Source organism: Varanus komodoensis, unplaced genomic scaffold (assembly GCF_004798865.1).
Source record: "Varanus komodoensis strain SLA01 unplaced genomic scaffold, ASM479886v1 scaffold2, whole genome shotgun sequence".
NCBI classification, from domain to species: Eukaryota; Metazoa; Chordata; class Lepidosauria; order Squamata; family Varanidae; genus Varanus; species Varanus komodoensis.
In genome coordinates, this window is record NW_025335568.1 from 33,987,479 (window position 1) to 34,012,914 (window position 25,436).

Sequence of the window (25,436 nt, forward strand, 5' to 3'; positions counted from 1 at the left end):
TGCATGCCTGACCTCCTGCCGGCACTTATGTACGTCCAGTCCCCTCACAGGGGGAGCGTGATCACTGCGTGCCAGACCTTGCGTGGGGCGGGGGGGTCTTCTTCACTCACTGCCTCTTTGTCTCACCTTATCAACATTCTTTTGCCTTCCCTTTTTCCTCTCCAAAGCAAGCAGTTTTACAAAAAACAAATGGTGTTTGTTAAGCTAATCAGGCTCCTTCACTGCATTATGAAAGAACCTATCCACCGTATGTCATATCCCCAGCATGGTATGCAGTTGTTTTTTTAAGAAAAGCCTTGATACTAAAGTAACTTGGTTTTAATGCAGATATGCCATTCTACAGACAGCAGATAGTATGACAACTACAAAGCTTCTTGACATAGTGGCCTGATTACCACATAACACTAACCCACATTTATTTAGCACATTGTTTGTTTCCCTACATAGGGTTTGTTGGGCAGATAGACAAATTTACCATGGTTTGTTTTCTCAAAGCCTAATTTAGTTTCCCTCTCTCACTTGCTCACTTCCTCCCCAAATGTGTTTGTGACACTGTCATCTACAGTAGCTGGTTTTCTATTTTTCTGACCTGTGACCTTAAGTGAAAACATCTGACTGACTCTTAGTTCTGGGTTCACATGTAATGGCAACCTATGGTTTAATCAACTCAGAGTTCGAAGCCATGAGATCTTTTAACAAGCCTTGGTTTGTTAGTGCAGTTAGGTATCATAATAAGCCAGAATTCAGCAATCCATGGATTAAATATGGGGTAAACATTATTTGCATATTGGGCCAAACTGTACATCCAAACTGTACCAAATATGCATTCACATGGAGAATATAATGTATTGTCCAGACTATAGATACAGCCTCACTATTGCACATGCACATTTTCAGCTACCACATTCATGGGAATTACTTCCAAGTAGCTCTGGTTCTATCCATATATCCTCTCCAATAACAAATGCCTCATGAATGTGCTCCCTGAGACAGTTGGATTTGTCACACAGGGAAAATTGTTGAATATCTGAATATATATAAGCTAAGAATATGCCTCTGCCGATTACCAACATGAGATGTTGCAGCAGAACTCAGGATGAACAAACCGAATGATCAAATAGTAATAGAGCAGTTTAGTTAGGATTGGATTCTCCTTGCAGACTATGAGTTCCACTGGAGTTCCAATGGCTCTTTAAAGTGGCAAGATTCCTAACTTTCCCTCATTAGGACGAGGGAAAGTGTCCAGATGAAAGGAAGGAACTGATGGTAACTTGGAATGCTAAAGTCCTTTGCCTGTCCCTATAGCCATGCGGACTGGTAAGAACAATACATGCTTTGAGGATTCTATATTGTGAACTGTGCCTTTTTCCCCCAAAAGGAAGGTATGATCTTCCTGCAATCACCATTGATTGCAGATAGGTGATAGAGACAGATGTATCATGCCAAAATGTCAAATTCTAGAACCCAGTACATACTTACAGGGGAAAGAGCCATGTTGAATTATGTGGGGTTTAACCAGCAAGTAAACATTCATGGAGTTCAGTTCATGCTCAATAAATTGGCAGTGCTTTGCGTTACTCTTTCCTGGCTGGTCATCTCAGAGGAAGAGACTGAAAGGTGCATTCTGCAGTCCAAGCCTTCCTCACTGTCCTCTTTTTCAGAGTGTTACTGAGCCATTTTGATGTCTCTGCCCAACCACAATGGAAATGGCCCAAATGTTCTCCAACCTCCCATGCTTCCTGCTGTAGCAGAAGGTTAAAAGTGCCACACATGGCTCAGTTATTTATAGGCTAGATAAATCTAGATCAGAGATTGATGATTGATGATTTTTGCCTTCTGCATTAGACAAGTAGTTGGTGTGTGCCCATCTGCAGCAGTAATGATGTTTATATACGTAGGGATGTTTTTAATATATTGCACTATTAAAAGAAAAGTGGTGTTCAGGAGCCACTGAATGCTTTAACTCCCACTTCAATAATTAGAATGCTTCATCTTGGCTGTAGCTCTTTCTCGCCAATACTTGCTAGCACAGCTATGAATTTTGCATTCTTTCTAAAAAGATTAAGGCCTAGAGTGATTGCATGACCCATTGTTTCATAGACGGAAAATAGTGAATTTGAGAGAAATGAGTGGCATGCATCTTGATCACCACTGGCCTGTTTCTAGCTCAGATATTCCCAAAGGAATGTTATAGCATTAATCTGTATGGGTGGAATATTAGAACATAGCTCTCTGAAAAATAAGACATAAATACGTGATCAGTGCACTGAAGGACATGGTGCTGCTAAAAATTGTTTATATCAGAATAAGATGTGTTGGGGTAATTGAAGATAATGCTTATCTAACAGTTACAGAAATAGCCTTTTCCCTTCTCCACTGACTTGCAATACTGTTGCATTATGTTCATACTTTTCTGAACAGAAAGACCAGGATAGAGACTACAGAAAAATTGAAATTTCTTTTTAGCAGTTTCTACCAAACAATATGAAAAGTTAAGAGATGTGAAGACATGAGAAAAATCCCCATTTCTTCTGGAGTTTTTTTTCCCCTGAAGTCTTTTAACTTTTTTTCCTGAAAAACTGAAAAAAAATGGATTAGAGAATATTTTCTGCTAGAATATTGCAGAGCAGGTGTTCATGTATTTGCTCTCCTAAAATTCTCTAACAACCATAGTCTTTATGTAAGACTGTGTATGATATCAGATCATTCCAATTCTTGTGCACTGAGGAAAAGCAAGTCCTAGGTTGTAAATTGAGACTACAGCTCTAAAATGCAAAAGCAAGGGACATTTCTGCCACAAGGAAGCACTGCAAAAGAAACCATCACAAGTAAAAGAAGGTTTCAAGGTTTCGTTTTGGTGTGTTCCCCCCCCCACACACACACACACACGCACACTTTTGTGGGCTTCCTCTTGTTTGACTAGGCAGTGAATCTGTAGCTTGTTCCCTGGACTACCCCTCCAAGGACTGGGAGCAAACAGGAGCTGAAGGTATATTTTCAAATAAGAGTTTACATTTATCTGAAAATTGAACATATTTTTATTAGTTTTTCTTCATAGCCTTTATGTAAATCATAATTTAATTTCTGCGGACCTAATCTTCCCATCAGCAAAATGGGACCAACATCTAGCGTATGAAGGCATTTCCACACTGAAAGATCTGTTGAGGAAATGTAATTTGCAAAGACTTTCAAATAAAATATGCATTACCAAATGTCACTAGGATGACAAAACATATCCTTGAATCATGTAAGAAGTTCTGTACAGACAATAAAAAGTTCTTCATGGATCTAAGTGAGGAAGACCATACTAATGAAAGTGCAAGTAGCTTTTCCCAATATCCTCATTCCAGTAGTCCTCTTTCTGCTTATACTGTTAACTCCGGCATTATTTTTAAAAAAAATCCCCATCAGCAACAACATATTCAACTGAACAAACAACTGCATTCAAAGAATACTCAGTAGCTTCATTTGTAGACAAGATGATACATGAAGATCAGAGAGGAAAAATGACTGAGCTCTTGCAAAGGTAATATATTTTTCTGGAACCCCATTCTTAATAACTGAAAATGCATTCTGGCAGGACACCTTTAAACTGCAAAGACAATCATAATTGTTTGCCTAGTGCAAGAATCTTTTTAGAGCCAGAATATGAGTGTGCAATGGAATCTGCAAGGGAAAATCAACAAAGCCCTGCATCTTGCACTACTTACAAATAGACGGACATATGCAAGGAGAGAAGGAATCACACGCTTCATGATAACACCTCAGCCAGTTTTTTTATCATTGGAACAAGATAACAAACATCCTGCAGAATATATCAGTTTTAAAATATGTGGAGTCCCACAGAAAACTAAGCAAAGTATTTCCTTTTCTGACTGACAATGCAAGTAACATGAAATTAGCATGGAAGATAATTGTAGCTAAGTATCCACAATTACTACAATAGGGCATGGTATTCATGCATAAGACGTGAAACTAGACAACCACCAAAAGATCTATAGATGAACAAGAGAAGTTATATTCATATAGTAGATGCAGCCTTCAAGAAAAAACAAGAAAATAATACAGAATGAAATATTGTTAGTGAAACTTTGTAGTAAAAATCAGTGGGGAGGGAGATTACTAAAAATAAAGAAGCTCTCCAAGGAACAGTAATAGTTGAGAATCTTAAAGTACTCAGAAATGTCAGGAATGCTATGCTTGAAGATATTTTCTGAGCTTAAACTGCAGAACTCCTTGAAGACTCTAATGTCAGTTTCTTCAGCAGACACGATATCTGAATGAGACGATGCACTTGTGTCAAAAATTCCTTACCAAATGGCCAAGATAAAGCTTTTGAGATCTTAATGTTTCTTAAGTTACAAGTGCAGAAGAGAGTGCAGTGAAAAATATTATTAAGAAATGGGAAGAATTATATTGCCATCCAATACATGCAGCTTCATAGATGTTGGGTGCAGGTGGTGCAGTGGTTTAAACCTCTGTGCTGCTGTGCTGGCTGATCGAAAGGTCGCCAGTTCGAATCTGCACAACAGGGTGAGTTCCCATTGCTCTGTCCCAGCTCCTGCCAACCTTGCAGTTCAAAAACATACAAATGCAAGAAGATAAAAAGGTACCACTTTGACACTGGAAGAATGAAGAGCCACCTACCGACGAACTGATTCTAAAAAAGATCTTGGATTGTGCAGAAATGGACAGATTGACTTTGTCTCTGAAGGAGCAAGAAGACACAAACTTCTATCAAACCTGGGACTCTTTTAATCTTTGGCTAGAGAAACGGGACTATGCATAGATTCAAATATGTTTATAGTTTAACATAAAAAGAAAAAAATGTGGGGGGCTGACCCAGCAGGTCCAATATTCTTAATGATTGATGTTGTTTTTAGTTGTTGTTGTTTTTTTGAAGGTTTATTAAGAATATTAAGAATAAAACTTGTTCAAAAAAAAAAGGTACCACTTTGGTGGGCAGGTAAGAGCATTCTGTGCGCTTCGGTGTTTAGTCATGCCGGCCACATGACCATGGAGACTGTCTGTGGACAAACGCTGGCTCCCTCGGCTAGAAAACGGAGATGAGCACCGCCCCCTAGAGTCAGGCATGGCTGGGCACAAAGCCCTCCTGTCGCATGGTGGCCAGGCCTTTGCACAGCACAGCATCTGATTCCTCTTGCTTCACATCTGCTTCGGACTTCTCCATCTTCTGCAGCTTGTCAAAGAGACTGGTCAGTAGTTGGGAACATACTAAATCAAGAAATAAGCTGATATACGAAAGGGAAGAGAATCTGGTTCCACAAGCAGTCCTTCTTGGAAGGCCATGATAACTATGATGAAGGCAAAAATGAAGCAGAAGACATCGCAAATTAAATTGATCACCATTGCTCAGAAAATAAAACTGATTAAATTTCATGTGTCTTCACGGAGTCTTGGTTCACCCACCCCCCTGCCCCTTTATGAGAATGAGTGCTTTATGTCTGCTTGATACTGTGCAGCAGAGGCCCAAAGGAGAAATACTTTTCTTTGTTTTAGTAATATAGATGGTTTCTTCTGTTTTATTGTTTCTTTGCCTGCTCCTCATAAAGCAGCAAAACCTCCAGTTGTTCCTTTAGTTATTCCTTAGAGATCAGAATACACACACACACACACTAAAATAAAAATTAAAAAGTTCTTACAAAGGCAATTTGGGTTGTGATTATTGTCTAGTATACTGTACTTTCAATTTGCCAGCATGAGGATTATATGCCAAACCAAGCTATGCATAATACATTTTATGTTCCTTAAAGAAACAAAGTGACCTGCCATTTGTAAAGGCTGCTAATGCTGCTTTTTTACCCATTTTTTTCAAAACTATATGTTCCCTCCAAAATGTCCAGAAATTTTAGACCTTTACAAAATCTCTACAAATCTCTACATAAAGCAAAATTCAAACTGGAAATGAAAGCTGCCATTAGGAGTTTCAGAGAAATCTACGATTTATTTATTCATTCATTCAATTTATATCCTGCCTTTTTCCTACAAAGGGCTCAAGGCGGCTTACATCTCCTCCTCCATCTTATCCTCACAACAACAACCCTGTGAGGTAGGTTGGGCTGAGAGTCTGTGACTGGCCCAAAGTCACCCAGTTGGCTCCATGGCTGAGCGGGGACTAGAACCCGGATCGTCTGAGTCCCAGTCTCAGCTCTTAACCACTACACCACACTGGCTCTACGATGAATTCATTTGAGCTCAGATTTCTAAGTGGACTGACTTTTCCTGAGTTGTCCACATTCCATGGACTTACGGAGAATTTTTTTAAAATTTTAAAAAATTATACGATGCCATGCTAATTTAGTCACAGAAAATGGAGAGCCAGTGTGGTGTAGTGGTTAACAGCATGGGACTGGGACTCAGACGATCTGGATTCTAGTCCCCGCTCAGCCATGGAGCCAACTGGGTGACTTTGGGCGAATCACAGACTCTCAGCCCAACCTACCTCACAGGGTTGTTGTTGTGGGGATAAGATGGAGGAGGAGAATGATGTAAGCTTCCTTGAGCCCTTTGTAGGATATAGGCAGGATATACATTGAAAAATAAATAATAAATAAATAAATATAAAAATACATACAATAAATCAAATGCGCATAAGAATATACATTTTATGGGGGGTTGTGAGTTTTGGGAGGCCTTGAACATTGTCAGGAGAATTTGCACAAATACACAGAAATGCGTTTTCACAAAACCCAGTTCTGTTAATGAGAAGGCAGTGGAACAAAAGGCACCTGAGAATCCATGAAACGGAGATGGAGTAGATTTACAGTGTCAGTGCATCCCTAGCAACTGCCACTGTTTAGCATTTGTTTACTTGCTTATTGGTGCATATTCACTTAGCTTAAATTTACAACCACTCTAAAGCAATCAGTATCTGTATTTATAAAATGAGATATCTTTGTAGCCTTCAGAGGAGCCTAAATGTAGGGATGAGCTCAGTAAGAAAAGAACCTCCCCCAATGGAGGAGACCTTGTAAATTTGCAGAAAAATAGCAGAGGAAGTGTCTTAACACAAACCTTGTGACTTTCAACCTGAAAAGGAGAGCAAGGTGTAGGAGAATAGAGACATGTGCAACACCAAGAGTAGCTGTGCAGTGAGGAAAAGAACAGGAAGGACAAAGGAGTTTATTTTACCCCACCCCCAATTCTTTGCAGGATTCTTCATCTAATAACCATAATTACAAACACATCTAAGACATTGCAAACTGGAGTAGCTGCTTTTCCACTCTGTTTTGTGCTTGTTTGTTGGTCAGTTGGTTTGTTCTGGCAGATGGTCATCTTCCCCTCCCATAGCCATCCTTAAGCACTAAATTTAGCATTCAATCCACAGCAAGATAAAAGGAAAAGTTTTCCTTTTATCTTTCTAGATTTTGGGGATATTTGTATAAGCTGATGATTTGTTAAAACAATAAATGCTGGCAAACAAGGAACATATCACCAGTTCCTTTGGAAATGCAATTCTTTATGGATTATTGATCCTGCAAATCACAGTTCTCCCTTGCAAATAATGTTCTTGCTTGTTTATTTTTGTAAGGTCGCTTGTGATCAGAAGCCGATTTACACAGGCTATTATTTTCTAAGGCATTTGGCTCATTCATGCATGGTCATTGGAAAAGGACAACATGAAAGACAAGTGATAAGCAATAGATAGAGAGTTGGATTTGAGCATGAGTGCCTTTCATTCAGATCTTCACTCAGCAGTGAAATCCACTGGCTGGCCTTGGAGAATCTGTTTTCCCCTAGCTTATGATATTGATCAGCTTGACACACTCCAGGTATTTTGGACTACAGTTCCATCATCCCCTCTAGCATGGTCAGATTAATAGGAGTTGGAGTCTAAAACATTTGGAGGGCACAAGGTCTGGGAAGGCTGATCTATTTTAGCTTACCTTAAACAACTGGGATCCCATAAATAATCAGCAAACGTATCAGGGATCTCCTAGCTGAAGATCAGGTACACTGAAGCTGTCAGCCACTACTAGGGGACCGATGCCAACAAGGTTTCCCATTCTGCCCTATGAAATACCATGTCACGTGCAGAAGGGAACACCTTGCACAGACTAATTCAGGCACTTTACGGGCAGTAAGTGCCATCACAAGTTTAAGCAAGCGGGTTTGCCTTCATTTAAAGTACACGGCATGAGCCCTACATAGAGATTGGTGTGATGATATGGAACTCCTGATTTTGCTGAAGCTCAGCAGTTTGTATTCATTGCTAGGAAGAGCCACAGTGGTGGTTCAACTTTGTGGCCTTGGGTTTCTTTGCTGTGGTGGGACTGACTAGTCAGTGAGGTTCTAAGTTACATCAATTGGAAGTGAGAGACTGAGAAGAAGACAGCGGGATATCTTTGTGGGTAGGGTGGTTTCCCATTTTGTTTGACCTTGAAAGAACACAAACTGCTATTGCTGTGGCTAATATGAAAATAAATAGACTGCTATCTATCCAGAGGGGCTTAGCAACAGTTTATATAGCAGTAATGTTGGGGTGCTGATGTCTTCAGTAGAACAAGCATTCCTCAAATGGTGGCAGCAGGCTGACAATGGCAGCGTTAGACCTCTCCCATCCACAAGGTGAGGCATCATAATTCATATGTGGAAACCCTGCTTTGCGCATCCATCTCTTTCCGAGGGAAGAGGCAGGAAGTGTTGTGTTGCATGCTGGCCTACACACTAGGTGTTGTATTACATTACATATTTTATTTATTTATTTATTAAAACATTTTTATGCTGCCCCATTCGCCGAAGCCTCGGGGCGGCTTACAAGAATAAATAAAAGTAATTGTAATATAAATTACAATAAATATAAACATTAAAAATCCAAAAATACAATATAAAATAAGCCGCCCTGGCCAGATAAAATCAAGTAATACTAACAGTTAAAATGCCGCTTAAATAAAAACGTCTTCGCCTGGCACCGAAAAACAAATAACGACGGCGCCAGGCGGACCTCTCTGGGTCCATATACCTACCATGTGCAGTTATCTACCATGTGAAAACTGATGTTACTGTATATCTGAATTGAGGAGCATGATGTATAGATATACAACTCAAGCAGCTCCCTTCTTTGGTGGCAGGGGTTGTGTGTGCGAAGTGTTCTGTTTATCTGAGTATCAGGTTGCCTTGGGTCCAATGTATTTCTCCTTCCCAAACTACCTGCTCTGCAAAGTTCTGTGTTTCTATGTCTTTGGTCCTTCAGAAAGACTGTGCCTACAAACCCAAAGCTCAGCATCAAGCCAGCTACTTATGCACCATTCCCTTGCTTGGTGCTAACATAAGCTAATGGCTGTTAGAAGTTTTAAGATTAAAAGAAAGCGAACTGGAAAGAAGCATTAAAACTTTGTCACAGTTCACAGCTTATGGACTATGCCTCAACTCACAGATTTGAAAAATTCCACCAAGACTTAATGAACAAGAAGGGAGGATTTATTAAGATATTTTATAGCAGGTCTCTTAATAGCTGAATTAGTAAATCCACTCCTTCCAGATGGTGATAGGACTTTCAAAACTTTTCAGACACTAGTGCTAAACTTGACCCACCACTGATACATGGGATTCAGATAACTGGATGGATGGGTCTACCAAATGGTTCCAATGTTGCTCCTTTGAAATGCACAGTCAGCCCTTATTATCATTGCAGTAAGCTTTTTACCTTCTCTCTTGAAGAGCTTGTTACAGTGAGGGCAAAAGCCATGGTCCTCTCCAGGAGAGCCTCATCCTTGGCAACTAGAATTTAACAACATTTTCAAGAAATGGTGTACTTTCCCAGTCATAGTTCAAGTTCTGTGTCCTATGGATTTGTCCTATGGAAATGCTTTGTGAGTTGGAAATGAAAAGTCAATACAATCTCTGCTATTTGATGATAATTATTATTTCATTGCTGTCTGGTTCTTCCCTTTTCAGTCCTGGTCTTAAAAAGTAATATGCAAAACAATAGATTAAATGACAATCTGTTTTCTGAAAAGCACATAAAATGTTATTATCAACTTGCAAAGAAGCAGTAGAAAAATGAAGTAGAAAAACAATGATGCTGCTGACCAAGATAAACACTGGTCCAGCACAGAGATATTGAGCCTCTTTTAAACCAAGTAACAAAGGTTTGCAAAGGCAGGGTGCTAAGATTAACCAGCATATTACAGGTGAGCCTTAAATTATGCTTCATCAAGCAAATGGCCCTATGCCAGAAATATATCTTTGGAATATGTGAAGCTAAAATGACAGATTTTTAAGACAGCAATTGCTGATGTCAAATAGCAAAGCAAATAAAATACATTGTTTGCATGACTTATATTTCAATCAGAATGGGTTATGCACCAGCACATAAATGTTTAGGAGCCATGTTTGCTGTTTCCTGTTCCATCCAGTCCATATCTAGACACTGTCAAATCATGAAAAGGCGTTCCATGATCATGGTGCAGTTTTTAAGAGTTCCTGTTATGAATGCAGCACACTATGCTTCCTGTGAAGCCTTAAAAATAGCCAGTTTCCAAGAGTACCAAGTCCTGACGCTGTGGAAATAAAAGCTAGGTATGCTCAGTGACTTGTGCCAAAGTTCACTTCCAGATCTCTCAAGAGTGGTGGGGAACAATGAAGAGATGACACAGGAAGGCCTCGTTGAGTGGTATTACAGCTGCTATCATTAGTTTTGGAACAATGCTTAGCTCTGCATCCTCTGCAAATCATACAGTATGTGAATATGTATTGCAAGATTCAGAACATTAGTTGGCAGAAAAAGCTGTAGAGGGCTCCTTATAGGTCCTGCCTTTTAACACGGACCAGACATTGCATCACTGATGCATCGTTGATTTATGCAGCTATGCCTATGAAGTTCTTTGGGACCGAGGGAGAAAGAAGGTAGCCTTAACTCCTAACAGGCAGAAGCAGTTCATGCAGGGATGTATTTCATTTTGCTCCGTTTTTGTATTGTTTCTAGGATTCCACTTCAGCCAGTTCTGCAACTATGATTGGACCCAGAACAAGTGCAGGCACTGGAGATCAAGGAACACCACCAAAAGTCCAGCTTCCCCTCAACATGTAAGCATCCAGTTTGCCCTGAATACACTTTTTACAGCCCCACAGAGCATGCTAGTTTTATTGTTTGCAGTCTGAAAGGATAAATCCTTTACAAGGAACACTTTGCATGTCGTTATCACTGTCTTGGACATGACCCAGCCTTCTGCCTGAATTGAAAAATGAACAGTGAAAGACTGGGTCACCTTTTTTGCATAGTTCATTTTTAGCTTCCAAGATATTTATTATAGCTGTATGAATCATAGTATGGCAGGCTGAGTGCCTATCAGCTAGAGGAAATCTGCTCTTGTAAATTAAGCCATTTGTGAAATAGCGTTCCTGTACAATCGAACACCTGAGACTTTGTTAGGAAGCTTGGTCCATAGGATAAAAATCACCTTGTTATGTATTGAACTACAAATAAATGAAGACATAATATTAACACATATATGCCAAGAAATTTTGCTTCTGTAAAAGAGGGTATAGGTGATTCAGTGTAACTTAGAAAAATAGAAGGTTATCTAGAACAGGAATAAGTTTTTTTTAAATGCTCTATATCAGTGCCCTTTTTGGACATAACACTGGTATCGAGTAGCAATTAATGTCTGAATTAATTAACCCATGTATTGCTAGGATGCATTTTTGCTTTCGAGCAACAGCACATAGATGTGGCAGTCATAGGTTGTGTCCTTGATATCTGATCTCAGGTACTTGGGGTTGTTTGTGCCCAGGCTAACCAGAAACAACAAGCCACAGTAACTAATTCATCCACGAAACAGGTTCACTATATTTCATATTTGTAGATTATACTAGTCACTTTTTTAAAATCCTGAGCCAATATACCATGGCTTTAATCCAGCATATCTTCCCCCAGCTGAAGAATTCTCAGAACAGTTTTCGACTGAGGACACTTTTGCCAGTAGTGCTGGTAGCGGGAAGGGATCTTCATATTTTGGTGGCCCTCCTGACCCAACTCACCCCCATGCAGATTTACATGCAGAAAAGGGACTACAGGGGAGGAGGGAGAGATTGTAGATATTTTGGGTGCTGCTACAGTTCCGTTAAAGCAGGGGTGTTGAACTACAGGCCTTTTTGCAAAAGCTGGCCTGCTTGGGAGCCCAGTCCAGCACTTCTCTGGGCTTCTCATCCCACTTGCTTCAACCATCAGTTCTTCAGTGGCTTCCCAACCTATGTGATGCCCCCCCCCCCCCACCACCACATTCTAAAATATTGGAATCTCTTTCCAGACGCTTAATTACTGGCAGTAAGGACTTAAACTAAACTATACCGATTCTTGGTATTTTGGTCCTGCCAACCATTTGCATGTGCTCCTCCTCATCAAGAGCTACTTCAAAAGTGAATTCAGGGCTTGGGCTGAAAATGGTTTTGTGCCCTACTTTATATGAAAATAGAACGATATTTCAGCAGAACAATTCTCTGGGCTTCCCAAGGTGTAACAGATGTGAATGTGTTCTGTGCTTGCTATCTGAAGATCGAATTTAGAAATCTTATAAATACAGCTTCCCTCTCAAGAGCTTGAGGACCAATAAGGAGCACTGGAGCAGTCATCCAAACTCCCAGCTATCTCCTCTTCCCGTGACTGGCCTACACTGTTCTCCACTCTCCCCAAGACAGAACCTGAGCCACGTCAGGGCCTTCAGGGTCCTTAAGAAAGATTTTACCTCATCCACATCACCAGACTCATCCTCTGCCAAGACACGTGGGATGACATTTCTCGCATATCATGACGGACTCATGAGGAATGGAAGCACAAAAATGTAACAAATGCACGTGCTTACACTCCTTCCATCAAAGCTTCTTCAGAATATCCAGAATAACTCTTCCTTTGTAGCCCACATAACACAGTGCTGAAACTGCACTAGTGGGAGAGGAAAGATAAAATTACCCATTAAGATAATGAGATGGTTCTCTTGTACAAAGAGCATATATCATAATGTACACTGCTCTCAGACCAGGCTTCCAGGTTTGCTGGACTGCAACTCATACCATTTCCAGCTGGCAGTGGCCATCATTCCAAGACATCAAGAGAGCATCAGGTTGAGAAAGGCTTAGAGCAGTGGTGGCGAACATATGGAATGCGTGCCAAAGCAGGCACAGAGAGCCCACTCTGTCGGCATGCGAGCCGCATCGCCCCACCAGCCGAGCATCAGGTAACAGTGCAGATAGGGGCCATGTGCATGCTCAGAAAGGAGTAGTGGCGCCAGGCTCTGGCATCATGAGCCGCAGCTCATCTGAGCTTTCCCATGACCAGTCAGTGTGCTGCCAACAATGTATATATATTTGCTTGGACTGGCTGTGAGTTGTTTTTTCTAAACTAAAACCTCAGTGTACAGGTTTTATTGCAGTGTTGGCACTTTGCGATAAATAAGTGGGTTTTGGGTTGCAGTTTGGGCACTGAGTCTCTAAAATGGGTTAGAGTAGGCAGAAATGATGAGCTCTGCAGAAAAAGCTACTCATGAAGGCTTTCTCAAAATCACCCTCTTTTCTATGGAAACTTAGCCCTACATTAGGGTTAGGGGTGTGCACCAGGGTAAGGTTAGGGTTACAAAAATGAGGTGTCCTGGCATGATTTCAATTGTTACTTTAATATTTCTTTCCCACAGCTTTTGTCATTTCTCTAACTCAATATATATCCAAAGTTTTGCACCCACGTTATCATAGTTTCCTTAACCTGTTCATCTTCCATTCTCCTATCTAGTAGGAAGTTATGCAATCTTTTAATCATTTTCTCATCTGATTTAAGAATCACGTGATCAAATGCTGTTGGCTCCCTATAAAAGCCCCACATTCTATAGTTTTTAGCATATCTCGATTGCATTTGAACCTTGTGCCACCAAGAAATATTAATTCCTTGTTCTTGTATTTCTTGATTCAATTTTAATCCTCCATCATTATCCAAAATATCATCATATCTCACGATCGTATCAAAATTCAATGCATTTGGATATACAAGAGCTTCCATAGGCGAAAGCCATCTTGGTAATATAGTATACAGTTTTATCTTTAACTTTTCCCACACCAAGATTAATGATTTCCTTATATAATGATTTAAGAAACAACCATGTACCTTACACTTTTCATGCCACATATAAGCATGCCAACCCATTTGCAATTCACTGGCATGATTTTTATAGTTGGAGTGTGTTTAGAAAGGGCAGGAATGCTGAGCTGTGCAGAAAAATCTACTCAAGGAAGGCTTTTTCGAAATCACCCTCTTTTCTATGGAACCTTAGTCCAATATGAGGATTAGGGATGTGTACCAGGGTAGGGTTAGGGTTACAAAAACGAGGTGTCCTGGCATGATTTTGATAGTTGGGGTGTGTTTAGAAAGGGCAGGAATGATGAGCTGTGCAGAAAAAGCTATTCAAGGAAGGCTTTTTCAAAATCACCCTGTCCTCTCTGGTACTTTAGCCCTACATTAGCAGTTGGTCTGTGCACCAAGGTAGTGTTAGGGTTACAAAAACGAGGTGTCCTGGAATGATTTTGATAGTTGGGGTGTGTTTAGAAAGGACAGAAATGATGAGCTGTGCAGAAAAAGCTACTCAAGGAAGACTTTTTCAAAATTGCCCCTTTCAATGGTATTTTACCCCTTTATTAGTGTTAGGGGAGTGCACCAGGGTAGGGTTAGGGCTGTGGTGGTGAACCTATGGCATGTGTGCCAGAGCGGGTACACTGAGCCCTCTCTGTCAGCACACGAGCCATGTCACACCAGCATCGCCCTGGCAGCGGAAGATCGGGTCACAGCACACGTAGGGGCCATGCACATGCTCAGAAAGGAATAGCAGTGCCAGGCGATGATGTCATGAGCCACGACTTATTAGCCATGACTCGTCTGAGCTTACGCATGGCCAGTCAGTGCGCTGCCAAGGATATAGATATATTTAATTGGACTGGCTGTGAGTTGTTTTTTCTAAACTAAAACCTCAGGTGTATTTGTAGTGTTAATGGCCGAAAGTTAAGAGGAACTAAAGAGCCTCTTGATGCGGGTGAAGGAGGAGAGCACAAAACTTGGCTTGAAACTCAACATTAAGAAAACTAAGATCATGGCATCCGGTCCTCTCACTTCCTGGCAATAGATGGGGAAGAAATTGAGGTAGTAACAGATTTTGTTTTTCTGGGCTCCAAGATCACCGCAGACGGGGAGTGCAGCCAAGAAATTAAAAGACACTTGCTCCTGGGGAGGAAAGCTATGGCAAATCTAGACAGCAGACTAAAAAGCAGAGACATCATCCTGCCAACAAAAGTGTGCATAGTCAAGGCTATGGTTTTCCCAGTTTCAATGTATGGCTGTGAAAGCTGGACCATAAGGAAGGCTGAGTGCCAAAAATTTGAGGCCTTTGAACTGTGGTGATGGAGAAAACTCCTGTGAGTCCCTTGGACTGCAAGGTGATCAAACCGGTCAGTCCTAGAGGAGATCAACCCTGACTGCTCTTTGGAAGGCCAGATCCTGAAGATGAAACTCAAATACTTTGGCCACCTAATGAGAAGGAAGGACTCCCTGGAGAAGAACCTAATGCTGGGAACAATAGATGGCAAAAGAAGAAGGGACGGCAGAGGATGAGGTGGCTAGATGGAGTCACTGATGCAGTTGGTATGAGCTTAAGTGGACTCCGTGGGATGGTGGAGGTCTGGAAGGCCTGGAGGAATGATGTCCGTGGGATCACGATGGGTCGGACACGACTTCACGTCTAGCAACAACAACAGCAACAATTGTAGTGTTGGCACTTGGTGATAAAATAAGTGGATTTTGGGTTGCACTCAGTCTCTAAAAGGTTTGCCATCACTGGCTTAGACCATAATAAGCACTTATTTTTCCATATTTCATGACAAAGATACAGATGGTGCTCTCTTCCTTTTAGCTGCCACTTGTCTATGATGTTTAACTTGACCAAGTTACAGAATATTTTTTCATGGAGGGAAAGGAAAAGTAAGCACCTTCGTGTTCTTAGTGCCTGGAAGCCAGGCTTTACTTCAAAGCAATTGTATCTCAAACTAATCATAGACCTACAGAGATGACATTAACCGCAGCACCATGAATTCAAACATTAGAAATTCAGTCACAGTTGTGCCCCTCAGGGCCACAGTTAAAGCTGGAAACTCTGCCAGGCAACTTTTAGTGCTGAGTATCATAGATCAAAACTGTGTCCGTTAACTGGTTCCCACCCATAATACTGTGAAATGCCATCTTATTGCGGCTTTGGAGGTGTTAAGGTTATTTTCTTTTCTATACTTTTATCTCAGCCCCAAAGTGCATGCTAGTGGGGGATGAAACCGAAGAACATGGTTAATCTTAATTTCTTGTCAAAAGCACACTCCAAGGGACTCTAAAACGTTCTTCCACTTATCTAGGTCATTTTGGCACAAAAAGATAGCTTCTTTGTGGCCTTTAACAACAGGTGTTGAGTATGGTGGTCTATCTTCATCCTGAAACATGTCCACATGTTGAGACAAATTTTGCACAATTTTTAGGAATGTCAGCATATCCACACTTGTTAAAAGCCAGTAACTACACTGAAGGGTTTCAGTAAAGAACCAACAAAATAAAACAAATAACGTTCATCCTTTTTGTAATTGTGTATTACTAGGTATTACTTTGCAAGCCTTTTGGCAGGGTACATGAACAGAACATGCACCGTCCACATCCATTTGCTTCAAACTGGGTGAAAATCACATTATCCTGGTTTCTACAGCATTCTGCTAGGTCTAAGACGAAGGATTAGGTATTTGTGGTGCAGGATTGGGCACAAGGTGCAACGGATGGCTTGACACTGCCCTTCCCTTCCCACCTTCTCTCAGCTCTTTATGCTCTGTAGAGAAGCCCTTTCCATATTCCTCCTGTGCTACAGGGTGGTGTTTTTCCCGTGGCTCAGTTGCTGTTATTGTTGTTATTCCAACACAGCAGCCAGGGCAGCCTTCCTTGGATAATGCAGGGACTGCAGCCTTGTGTTCTAGTGCTCCCCTGCCCATGTTGCAGCAAGGTAGGTAACCTGGTCCATGTGATGAGCATGGCCGCCTTGACTTACATGACTAAAAGGGATGCTACAACCCTTTCTCAGCTTTATTCCCAAATAGTAATATAAATTATTTCAATGTAATGTTGTGTACTAGAAGCAGACTGTACCTAGAGGAGATTGGCAAATATTCTATTAATCACCACTGCTTATTTCCTGCCTGCACCAAAAAAAAATAAATAAAAAATCCTGGCACCGTAAAGGAAAACAATAGATGTGACAAATAGGATTTGCCTTCAAATTATATTTCCTAGAAATCCATTTTTAAAAGTCATGCATCATATTTGTTGGCTTAAGTTTACTGTCACAGTCACTATAGTGTTCAGTATTTCTTGTTTTGGGACTGATCATGTTCTTCTGATAATACTACCGCTATCACAAGAAATTCACACAGAATTTAGCAAGGCAAATGCAATTTTATATAGTAGAATCCATCCTTCTCTGGCTGTTGTTAAAGAGCGCTCATATAGGAATTATCAGGGAATGTTGAGTTTGAGTTCTAGAAATTATTTCTAATATTTTTTCAAATATTACTGGTTTCAATACTCTCTCACAATTTGTTCTGCTGGCTAGTTCTGAACTCTTAAATATCTTTTAATAATCCATTTTGCAGAGGATTTAATCCACTTGATATATTGGTTTGTTTCAATTCAGTCTTCCCTATCCAGCTAAAGTAAATTGTGGCTCTCCTCCTAATACCAACAGAACAAGTTAATTACAGTGCAGCTTTAAACCTCCCGCCTCACTTAATCTAGAGACAGTCTTTGAGTTGTCTCTCAGTGTCTTTCATCAAGACAATCTTCAGTCATTACCTGGTTCAACACTTTAGTAGCTCTTCTTCTACCTGCACACTGGAAATGTTGGGAGGGTTTGCACCATACCCTGCAGGTAAAATTCCCTGGTGCCTGGAATCAGGCACGGGGTAAGAAGGGAAGGGCCACCTCACACTGGGCTCCAAGCCCAGCATGAGGCCTCCCACCAGTGGAGAGGAAGTGCTCTGTCTGGCTGGATCTCCCACGGAGAAGGCCTGGCTGAGAGCGCCCCCTGGCTCACTGCCCCAGCCTTGCATGGCACGGTGCCCACAGGCACAGGGGTGGGACAGGGAGCTGGTGTCTACCATGGGCCTCTTCTACTGTGTCTGGGCTTGGATAAGCAACACAGGGCAGGCACCAGTGCCACCAAGCTTGGAAAGGAGGAGGCAGGCAGGCAAGAGGGAGGGATGCCTCCCACAGAGTAATGGGGCTGCAGGTGCCCAAATGCTTTGCCTTCCGCTTGTTTGCTCCCCAGCAGCTGCTCCCACTGCAGCAGGGAGTCAGGGGATCCAGCCCTTCCCTGCAAGAAAGTGAGACTGAGACTTGCCCCCGTATCTCCCCAGGCCCGAATGAGGCCCAGGTTGGTAGCATGCTCTGGAACTTGGTGGTTTCCCCCTGGCTCCAACCAACAGCTTTGAGTGGGTTTCTTTGCTTCTTCTTTGATGGTTGTCACCAGCTGCAGCCCCTTAGCAGTGCATCAGGGCTTTTATGCTGCCTGGCCAAGGGACTCTTAGTTTTCAACTTGACCAAAGCTTAGTATGTCATCCGGGTTTGGACAAACCATTAGGCATCATGGGTTATTTAAACTGTACAACCAGCTATGGGTCACTGGGAATATAAACCACTGCACAGGAACAGTGCTGGATTTGAATGGCATGTTAGCTCACCCCGGCTTACAAACCAGCATCATCCAAATTCAGTCATGATTTTGAGTAAGCAGCACCACCTGGGTTAAACTGAACTGCAGCCGCTGGAGAGAAGCGTGTCTCTGCTTCCTTCATTCACTATTTATATCGCTCTTTCTTATAGCTACTTGGCACTGTATGCATACAAGCCCCAGAAGGCCGATGAACTGGAGCTACGGAAGGGTGAAATGTATCGCGTTATTGAGAAGTGTCAGGACGGCTGGTTCAAAGGGACGTCTCTGAGAAATGGCATGTCTGGAGTCTTTCCAGGCAATTATGTAACTCCTGTTTCCAGGTGAGAGGCAGTGGAAAGTTCAGCAGTGAGGTTTAAACATCTCTTTAGCAGTGATACAAAAAACACTTGTTTTAAATCACTCTGTACTTGCTTTTAAATCACACAGGGTTCCTCTAAAGAAACAAATTCCACAGGTGTCTCTGCTGTTAGTTATGCCTTAGATATTTCTATCTAATATTTCATAAGGTATTCATAATGGCATCCTCAAAATTAATGCAGGGCGGTGGGGTTGGATGTGGTTTTTCAGTGGATCTGATCCACCCTCCATGGCCAATGACAGTAATCTTTTGGAGAACACAGTGATCTCCTAACTCTAACTCAATGGCTATCACGTGCTGGTCATCTCCAGAAAAAAAGAGGACTGATATGTGGATTTATCTGAGCCTCTAGAAAGTTGGTAACGGTCAACCTAGATAGCATAGATCAATGGATCTGAGTTAGTGACCTTTTCAGATATTACATTCCTTTAAACATTGTTTAAACATTCGTTTTCCTACAAATCCTATGGATCATGGTTTGTTGGCATAGCAATGACCACTAGCTCAATTGCTCCTTTTTTCCTGACAAGGCATACTTTGCTTTATAAGATACTTCCTGGTTGTTAACCCACAGCTTCCAGAGACATCCAAATTGGAAAATGCGCTTTAAGTGCTTTCTGCAGCTCTGAATTGCAAATCCCCCAATGACCCAGTTTGCATATAACAGCAATCATGGGTTAATTAACACTGAAATCTAGCAGGAGTACGGAAGCATGCTGCCTCCAACATGCTGTTTGCTTCCGCTTTGAATTAGTAACCTACAATCAACCCATTCAAAGGTTCTTGGCATCATATCTGAATGTTTACGCTTTGGATTGTTTAGAAATTAGAGATAATCTGTGGCTTATTGTTGGGTTTGATCCTCAAACAACCCAGAAGGTTTAGGTTTGATTGTCAAAGTAGAAACCTAGAAACAGGGTGATCCTAGGTTGCTACTTGAAAGCAGAAGTGGCAAGCATGTAGTGAGCTTGCTTACTTGCTCCCACTAAATTTCAGCAATCCATGGGTTAACTATCCCATGAGCTTGGTCTAAACCCAGCTGTAGTGCTACATGGACATGGGAATCTCTCTGAATGTGATAGACATGGGTTCTGAGTAGACATGGATTGCACTGCATGGATTTCTGTTTGGATATTTCTGTGCGCATGTAAGGACTGTACGCTAAATAAATTACTTGAGACAATTAATACTGCATGCCATGAGTCAAGCACTGTATGGTCAAATATAACCCTTCATAATGCAAATGGTCAAAGGGCCAGTAGAATTGCCTGGGCAAAAGCAAACAATTCCACATTTTACAGAAGTGGAACTGTGAAACTGAGGAAATAGCGTAAAGCCAGCCATAGCAGAGATTTGTTAATTTCTTAAACATTCAGGTTTGATCCCTATTATTAAACTTCTAGGAGTCCAAAGTTCTTACCAATCTCCTCCTGAGCACCAAGAAGTCTTCCTTCAGCCCTCCTTCAGCCTTCCCAAAGATGCTCCAGTAGTATGCTTTCCAATTAAAATTATTGATCCATACAACAACAGCAATGTCAAGTGAAAAATGTGGCAGTGTAAATTTCCCCAGGAATTTAACCCCTAACCTCTGCCCAAATTTGTCTCAGCAACTCTGCTCTTCAGTAGAGATGAAGAACGTCTTCCAGCTTGAATTTCAGCTTGGAGATACTCTTAGGGGCAGCATTCCAGTGGTTGCTAGGCTGAATGCAAAAGGGGTGAGCCAATAATGCCAGCATATTTTATCTTAAAGTACTTACTGCCACTCACTCAGCCTTAGGAGAGCATTCCAACCTTGGAGAATAGGAAAGAAATTTTGCAAAGTCAAGAAAGCACAAAGTGATTGGTGATTAGCAGAAAGACGTGTGAACAGAGGAAGCTGCTCATCTGGAGACCCCATAGGGACAGACTAGGGATTCCCAACCCTGATCTGTAATAACTTGCACACTGTGCATAATCTCACAACTCCTAATTTCACAGGAAAAAAATGAGCAATGAGAAGGAAAGCCTGGCAATTCGCCAGGTGCCTACCTAATTGAGTTTCGGGTGCCTGGCAACAACTTTGCTTTTCCAGAGCACCTTTGGCACCATCTAGCCTATTGACATCAGTGCACGGCTTGAATTATATGAACCTATGTTTTATTTTTATGTAATTATTTTATTGTGACTGTATTCTGTTTATTATGAGATTTTAATTGCATTGTTTTATTAATGTTATTTGTTGATTTTATACTGTAATGGCCACCCAGAGGGCATGTTCCTAATGGGTGGCCTTTCAACAAATTTAATAAATAAAATAAAAATAAAGCTCTTCAAAGTGCATGCTAGTGTGTTTCCTGTGTGTCTGTACAATGCATTCACGTGCAGCTCTCTCTTTCTCCAGGGTTCCTGCAGGAGCTGGTCAGCCCAGGAACCTAGCAGGCGGGTCCCCCATGGCCAAAGGCTCTTCAGGGGCTGCTCACCCAGGTGGCCCAGCTCTTACAAACACTGCTACCGTTATCAGACCAGCCGTTCCAATCACTGCCCCTTCTACTCAGCCCCAGCTGCCAGCAGGCTCCCCACAGATGAATAACTGCTCACGGTATTCCTCTCAGCAAACCGGCGTCCCGCCTCGTGGCTCTGTGCAAATGGGTATGTACAGTCCTTCAGGTGCCTGGGCGTTCCATTCTTCTCTCTCCACTGGAAGCCTTTTGTCTCTGTAGGTTTCCTCAAAAAATCTTTCGCTCTATTTAAAACTCAGCATGTTATAAGGGTAGTTTTTATTTGCCTGTGGTATTTAGGTTAGTATTTATTGATTGCTGGGAAATGTTTTGTTTATCAGATGGTCCTGTAGCCACGGCTGAAATCTATTACAGTGCCTGCAAATATTTACACAAATTCATTTTGAGAGCATGAAACATCCTGCATGCTAAGAAGGCTAACACTTCTAAGTCCACCTAACAAGAAGCGGATGGCTTAACACTTTAAAACCTTTTATTAGGCTTTGAGAGATGAAAGGTGTTTATTACACAGTACACAGACCAAGTGATAAATCCAGAGGTCTGAAATACAGCTACCTTTTAAACATAAATAGAACATAAGCATTTGGTAGTGTGCCCTTTTTAAGCTGGCATTCGAGATTCAAAGAATTTTGTGTGTACATATTTATCCTGTTTTTACACCATAAAAATTTATTTATGCATAGTAAATAAAGGAAAATTATGTATCCCTATGGCAATTTCAGCGCTGCTTAAGAAATGCTTTCTGATGGCCACCAGATTGCTTTCCTATCCTGCAGATGAATCTCATTTGTCCTGAGCAATTTAAACAAAAAGCACCAAACATCTGGCAGAGGTGCCACAGTGGATTTGAGGGTTAAATGACAGACTGAGCTATTCCTGAATTTTTAGAGAAATTAATACGGAAACCTTGTTTTTTTAAGCTTTGAAGAGAATATATTTTAAATCATAAATTGATGCAAGCCATGCAGGTTCTGGGGGAAGTCAAAAGGAAAGAAATAGATAGCTTCCTTGGACGTGTAAGGATGGAGACGTAGGTATTTTTACAATGACTTTTGGCTTATATGTATAGGAGGTATTGTAGAGAGAATGTTTGAATCTGAAACCTGATGGTATGTCCCAAAATAGGTAACCTTGAGAAGAGGGGTTCCTAGCTCAAGGAGAGAGACTTAGTGGTAGATGGTCCCAGTTTCACTTTCCAGCATTCCCAGTCATGACTGGAAAAACTCCTGCCTGGGACCCCGGAGAGATGTGGCCAGCCATGCTCAAGTGTCAGCCACACTGGGAGAGATGGCCAAACGCTCTGACTCGTACATTCCTATGATGTCTATTTCATCCTTGAAACCCTGTGAAAATTGATGAGTTCAGTATGTTAAAGGCAAAAAGAGGCAGGCATAGAGACCCATGACAGAAGAGAGGGCTTCCAAGTACTAGGTCCCAGATTCAGCCCAGGCATCTTCAGTGAAGAGAACAGGTCCCAGGGATGGGCAAGATCCTTTTTTGCTGAAGCCCTGGAGAGGTACTGAAAGTCAGAGTAGACAGCACTGGATTGATTTATTCCACTGATGTAGAACACAACTGCTATCTATGCTCATTTCTAAGTAAGACTTTGGGGCAAAATAGACATTACCTTTATACTCTAAAGTAAGTGCAGTACCCCTCCCACCCAATACAGATTATGACTCTAGGGTGGGGTTGGGGGTGTTTACCCTCCCCCCTCCTGACATCCCAGTCCAGATCAGGGGCCCTGAAGCTGTAATTTTTACTGCCGAACAGTGATTGATTAAAGTAAATGGAAAATAGTGGCAATAGAAATTGCAGGCGCACGGCTCCTGATTAAGACCAAAATAGGATGAAAAGATTAAAGCCTCCCAACTGGATTAGCTGGGGTCCTGGTTCAGTTTGGGTGGAGATCCTGTTCTTACTCTAGAATAAAAAGGGAAATATGTAGTTTCTGGCTTTATCTGTAAAGTAACATCTGCTTCAGTCTTTGTGGTTTTAAAGAGGGAATCCTTTATTGCTTTTGCAAACAGTTTCAGCTCCTATCACCCTGATCCTAAATACATTTGCTTCAAATGAAAATTACTTCAGTGTGCCAAGGTTCTTGCTACAGATTGCAAAATAAACTAGGAAGTGGAAGTTGTGGAGGCCTTGTTTTTTACATAATGTTTGTAGCATGTTAGCAAATCTGTTCAGTACAATTTTTTCTGACAATGTATATACTGGACAGTTTGTATTTCATGTAAGCTGCAGTTAAAGCATCTCAGCCTGAGCTGCAGAAGTGTCTGTTGCTGTTTTGACCGTGTTTGTGGCACTGCAGTTCTTTTCTTACAGTTCCTCCTCTCTCCGCTTTTCTTCTCAGGTGTGCACTCTTCCATGCAGGCGCAGGATCGGCCCACAGCGACCGTCTCGCCACTTAGAACCCAGAGCTCGCCCTCCCGCCTCCCAGCAACGGTGGTCAGGCCCCACTCAGTGGTTTCTCCGCAACACATCCACCACTCCCCTGTGCATGTCATCCCAGGAGCACAATGTGCCAGGCCGATGATTCCCCTCACTTCCGCTGCAGCAGCGATTACGCCTCCCAATGTCACTGCAGTCAACCTGAATGGAGACGCAGGAAGTGGGCCCATCAGCAGCCTGGCAATTTGCAGCTCAACCAGCACACCCTGCAAAGCAGAAGAGAGGAAAAATGAGAAGGTAATTCATTTATCTGCAACAGCAAAGCAGTGGAAGAAAGCAGGATGCATACCAATCTGAAAAAATATTTATGTGGGGGTGGGGTCCCATGCACGGTAAGGAAAGAGCTGACACTACGAAATTCTTCATGCTAAGTGAGGGCCTGATTAGCAAGCTGGAAGCAAGAGCACTGGAGCTCAAACAGGATAGAAGTACAACAGAAATAGACAGAAGTACAATAGAAGTACAGGACCGAAGTACAATTTTTACAAAATCATTAATACTATTGTCATCTTATCTTTGATGAACCTGCTTGACAAATGTGGTTTTTACATGTATATTTTTTTCCTTGTTAATTTTCAGGACTTTTGCAAGTTTAATTAGCTTCCTACATCTGGATTATCACTTGCCAATTCCAATTCAAGAGTCTATCTAGAGGTAGCCAGATACCATCTTCACATTTGTTAATAGCCCTTTCTGCCTATCAGATCGTGTGTGTATTAGTTTTTAAAAAGTTAATGTGGAACATCAATACCCCAAAGCTATTTCCACACTTCTTTTATTGATTTAACTTGGAGCTGCTGATTGGTGGAGTGCCCACCTGCACATTAAAAATCAGTCTCCATCTGTTGCACTTTTCCTGCCTGGCCATTAACATGGTCTTTGTCTAAATCCTACAAATTTGAAACAGCACAGAAAAGCATCAGAGAAGTGTCACAGGATCCACCGCCATATGGCCAAGTTTGCAGAAAGCTGTCTGCCTAGTTGCACAGAAGATGTTATATGAGTTTTAGGCCTTGGGGACTTGGCATAATAAAACGCTGACTTATAAATGGCTGAGGCTCTTTTAACAGTACTGTAAACATCTCCATTTCTTTCAGAAAATTGCACTGCCATGCTTCAGTAAAAGAGAGAGAGGACAGGATTAAATATGACTCATTGCAGTATGTGATTGATACTTTGTTGGTCCAGGCTTTTAGGATTCAGCTTTGGGAGCAATCTTTCAATGTCAATGCATTTAAACGTGTTGTTAATGAAAGCTGGTGCCAAGCTCCTTTAAAGATGTTCGGCCTGTTAGGCCCTTAACAAATGAAGCATTTTGCTTTTGCACAGAGTATACGCTTTGCTAACAATCCCCATACATCAGTGATGAAGTCT

The 25,436-nt window shown here is 41.6% G+C and overlaps 1 protein-coding gene across 1 annotated transcript in view; it reads left to right on the top strand.

Moving 5' to 3' along the window:
* SH3RF3 (SH3 domain containing ring finger 3) overlaps positions 1 to 25,436 on the top strand; it is a 258,330-nt gene that overhangs the window by 202,840 nt on the left and 30,054 nt on the right. The window contains exons 5-8 of the mRNA XM_044429559.1: positions 10,949 to 11,049; positions 18,899 to 19,069; positions 21,488 to 21,735; positions 23,965 to 24,299. Of these exons, the coding sequence (XP_044285494.1) occupies positions 10,949 to 11,049; positions 18,899 to 19,069; positions 21,488 to 21,735; positions 23,965 to 24,299 (855 nt within the window). The remainder of the gene's footprint in view (positions 1 to 10,948; positions 11,050 to 18,898; positions 19,070 to 21,487; positions 21,736 to 23,964; positions 24,300 to 25,436) is intronic.